Source organism: Octopus bimaculoides, chromosome 18 (genome assembly GCF_001194135.2).
Source record: "Octopus bimaculoides isolate UCB-OBI-ISO-001 chromosome 18, ASM119413v2, whole genome shotgun sequence".
NCBI classification, from domain to species: domain Eukaryota; kingdom Metazoa; phylum Mollusca; class Cephalopoda; order Octopoda; family Octopodidae; genus Octopus; species Octopus bimaculoides.
Window position 1 is genome coordinate 50,169,731 of NC_068998.1, and position 3,644 is coordinate 50,173,374.

General features: G+C 31.4%; 1 protein-coding gene and 1 long non-coding RNA gene across 3 annotated transcripts in view; one reads left to right on the forward strand and one right to left on the reverse strand.

Annotated features, from left to right (window-relative positions):
• The window catches only part of LOC128249945 (uncharacterized), a 5,543-nt gene extending 2,051 nt beyond the window's left edge, over positions 1-3,492 (forward strand). Inside the window, exons 3-5 of one of the 2 annotated variants that reach the window (XM_052974586.1) lie at positions 808-889; positions 1,703-1,753; positions 2,745-3,492. In XM_052974586.1, coding sequence (XP_052830546.1) covers positions 808-889; positions 1,703-1,753; positions 2,745-2,804 — 193 coding nt within the window. In that variant the 3' untranslated portion in view covers positions 2,805-3,492. The remainder of the gene's footprint in view (positions 1-807; positions 890-1,702; positions 1,754-2,744) is intronic. The other variant, XM_052974587.1, reaches the window with a different exon arrangement.
• Positions 1-3,644, reverse strand: part of LOC128249953 (uncharacterized) — a 27,925-nt gene that overhangs the window by 12,320 nt on the left and 11,961 nt on the right. The gene's annotated exons all lie outside the window — the stretch shown is intronic.

The window sequence follows — 3,644 nt, forward strand, 5'->3', positions numbered from 1 at the left end:
TATATATATATATATATATATATATATCCTTTGTTATATATATGTATATCCCGTGTTATAAACAAGCTGAAACCACTTTTCATGCGTAGCGTCCAATACTATATGAACTCATCACGAAGCGTGAGTTATTTTCCGTCATTTAAAGATTTTATGCATTCGAAGAACAGATATTCCTTATTAGTAACATCGTTTTAGTTCACAAATTAGGGCGTATATCAAGTACAAGACAATATATCGCGAAATTACTTACTCCATATTTAAATAACCGTCAAAATGATTATGATGAGAGTTTCGTTAACGCATACTTTAATGTCCAACACAGTTTATGTATTTTATAACTGTTATTAACATGAAAGGTTAATTCACTCTATTCGTTCGCCTTAAAGGCATACAATCATTAATTAAGCTTTTTGTTGAAGGCAAAAAGTCTATAATTTGTGTGAGTGTGGTCTCCCAGTACAAAGACTCCAGTGCTCAACTGTATTTCTTTTATCGTCTCGAAAAAGAATAAACAAAGCGTCGACCTCAGCACCATATGAACTTAGAACGTAAACACGGATAGAATCGCGATAAGCATTTTGTCTATATTTTTACTAAAACTCTTCTCCTAAAAACATTTTGGACCAATATTCGATGTATAATATTTGAAGTGTAATAATGTTAATAGTAAATATAAGTTTGGCACATCGTCGTTATGCAACCAAGACTTAAGTAGGCTCAATAACGCAAGAAAATCATATCATTAATGCAGGAAATTTAGAAGTTTTTTATTTTAAATAACAGTGTCATGTTTCTTCGTTTTTCCAGAGGTTATAAAAAGTTTCTGGCATGCTTTCATGGACAAGATGGGAAATGTTATGGATTCTTTAAATACCAGCCTAACTGTATGGTAAGGGATGTGTTTTTATTTTCACTCTAATGATGTACATTTATGACAGTGAATAATATAATACATTGCATTGTATATGCATCATTCATCGATTACACTTAGAATAGAAAACCACTTCTGACAAGCGATAAAACTAATGTTAAAAATCTACAACTCAGTTGTACTAAATTATACAATACATAATATTCCCATTATAATTGCCATTTAGGCAATATTCGATACGAAGTCTGGCCAACCGTAATGATGCCAGAGGAACAACTTTGTGTATTTCATATTTTGGAAGAACAAATGAGGAAGCATGTTAATAGTTTGTTTTCAGTAGGGAATGTAGTAAAATAAACATTTGTTAAAGCAATCTCAATAATGGCGGTAAACATTCACTTCACATCAAATACAAACGCCAATGTTTGAGTCCTTCATAATTTACAAAACGTTTTACGATTATTTTGATAAGATGTTGGAATGATTTGCGTGGTATATGTCTAAAACACATCACGAATGTGAATAATAACGAAGAAGATGAATTGTGTCGCCTAAATCTTTTCGGGAGAAGTGTTTTAATGAATATATATCAAAATATTTCTCTCACCAGTTTTGCAATCGATGTAAACTAAATTTTAATTAGGATACTAAATGAATGAGTTTTGTCTGTCCAAGTGATCCTTATTAATTAATGTATCAGTGTCCAATAAATCGATAAAAATACGAGAAACAATCTGTATCATTTTGATTGTGTCTTTATATTTGAAATGACTTTAAATACGAACATTGTGCCGCTATTCAATTTACTATATATTCTCTCTCAAATTTCAGCACAGGAATACCTCAAATAAGAAAGTAATGGTATGTGATTGTGATTTCCCCGTAAATATTACAAATATATGATAATCTTACTACAATAACCTCGGTATTCATTCCATTTAACTACAGCATGTACCAGATACGCCGGTGTGTAAAACACATAATTTGTTTAAACATAAACTAAAAAAATTACCAGTAAGGAGTGAGTCCATAATATGAATATAGGACCGAATATTGCTCACGCAATCGCGCTTAGTCGTCCTCACCATGGGTTACTTAAATAACTTCCATGTTTGCCACCTCTGACCATCACGAAAGAGTAGGACATATACATGGTTACAAGATCAACTCCATTTGTTTAAGCTTTTTTTTTATTGTATTTTAAGAATTAAATCTAAATTGTAAATTCCTAATATCATTTTACGTAGAAGATCCATTTCCTGAAGTTTTATCAGACATTTCTTTATGGTTATTTAACCGTCCAAAAACATTGACTGTTTGCAGAGCTCAATATGATGTAATTGCTATATACCCATTACTAATTGCAGTGTTATTATGATACCATTTCAAATCAGTTTAAACACCAATCCAATGAGAAATTCCATATTACATTTGTATTAACATTTATAGTTATTTATGAATATACCAAAACATGAGAGACAATTTCTTTTGTCTAGAAAATACACGAGTAATCTCACAATAGCGGAAGCTTCTCACATGAATATCGTGAAATTCTCTTCAATTTGGAATCACTCCAGCAGCCTAACTGAGACAGCGAGAAGTGAAGTTGGCTTCGTCATGGACAGTTTTCATCTGTCATTTCTTTATGAACAAAACCTATCACGGATGTTCTCTGTAGTCATTGTTATCTCTCTGATGACTGTACTACATTGTGTTTGAATCCAATGATGTTTTACGACAAGATCGATCGCGATATAAAGTAAAGTAACTGTAGCTAGTATTCAATGCTAAATAATATATTATAACATGTTTGCATATATATCATATCAATTTACTTTCATTAATTATATATTGTTTTCTATTCTATTGCCAGGTGACATTTCACCAAGTATTCCTTACAGTTCTTGGCGTTACATTATTAATAAAATACTGAATAAACAACGTGCTGAAATAATTACCTGCTTGTGTTCGGCTGTAATTCTGATTGACGTCCAGGTCCATACGTCGGAAATCTACCTTGATAATGAGAAGGATTATGGGAAAGAGTATATATGTCTCACGCATTTATGAAATTTGAAAGTCCAGCATCATCAGATTATGCTTTTGAAGACAATCGTTTGTTTAAGTGTATTTCAGTATATTTATATATACACACTAACAACGCGCACGAATATATACAGGTGAATTTCCGAAAGAATTATTTCTACCTTTCAGGAAATTACTCACGTAATAAAATGTTCAGTTAATTAGCAACAGATTTTCTTATTCTTGCGAATCTATAAAGAATGAAATTATATCACGCAAGTTCTGCGTCTTTAAACGAAGTGAACGATGATTTTCTACTTTTAAGTGATTCCGAATCATTTATGTTGAATTCAAATATGGTTTTAGTATTTGCGTATCGCGTACAGATTTTACACAAATGGTTGCCAAAGGTTTGATGAGGTTTCTTGTCATTCATTCCCCCTCTGCGGCAGTGTTTTAGATAAAAGTATGAAGAAATTAAGAGCAAATGACTAGAACACTAATAAAAACAAAACGCTATGAATATTCTATGTAAGCTTACATATTGAATAAATATATATCTTTTATGCCCTTTCTGTGGGTTTAAATTTATTGTACTACTTTTCAAACTTCCTTATTTTTTATTTCCTTCCAGCTTTGAGAGTTGCATACAGTCTCTCTTCAGGGTCCGACAGTAATCCATTGTAATATTTACATTCAAATCCACTGGTACCTCTGCACTACATATATATATATATATATATATATA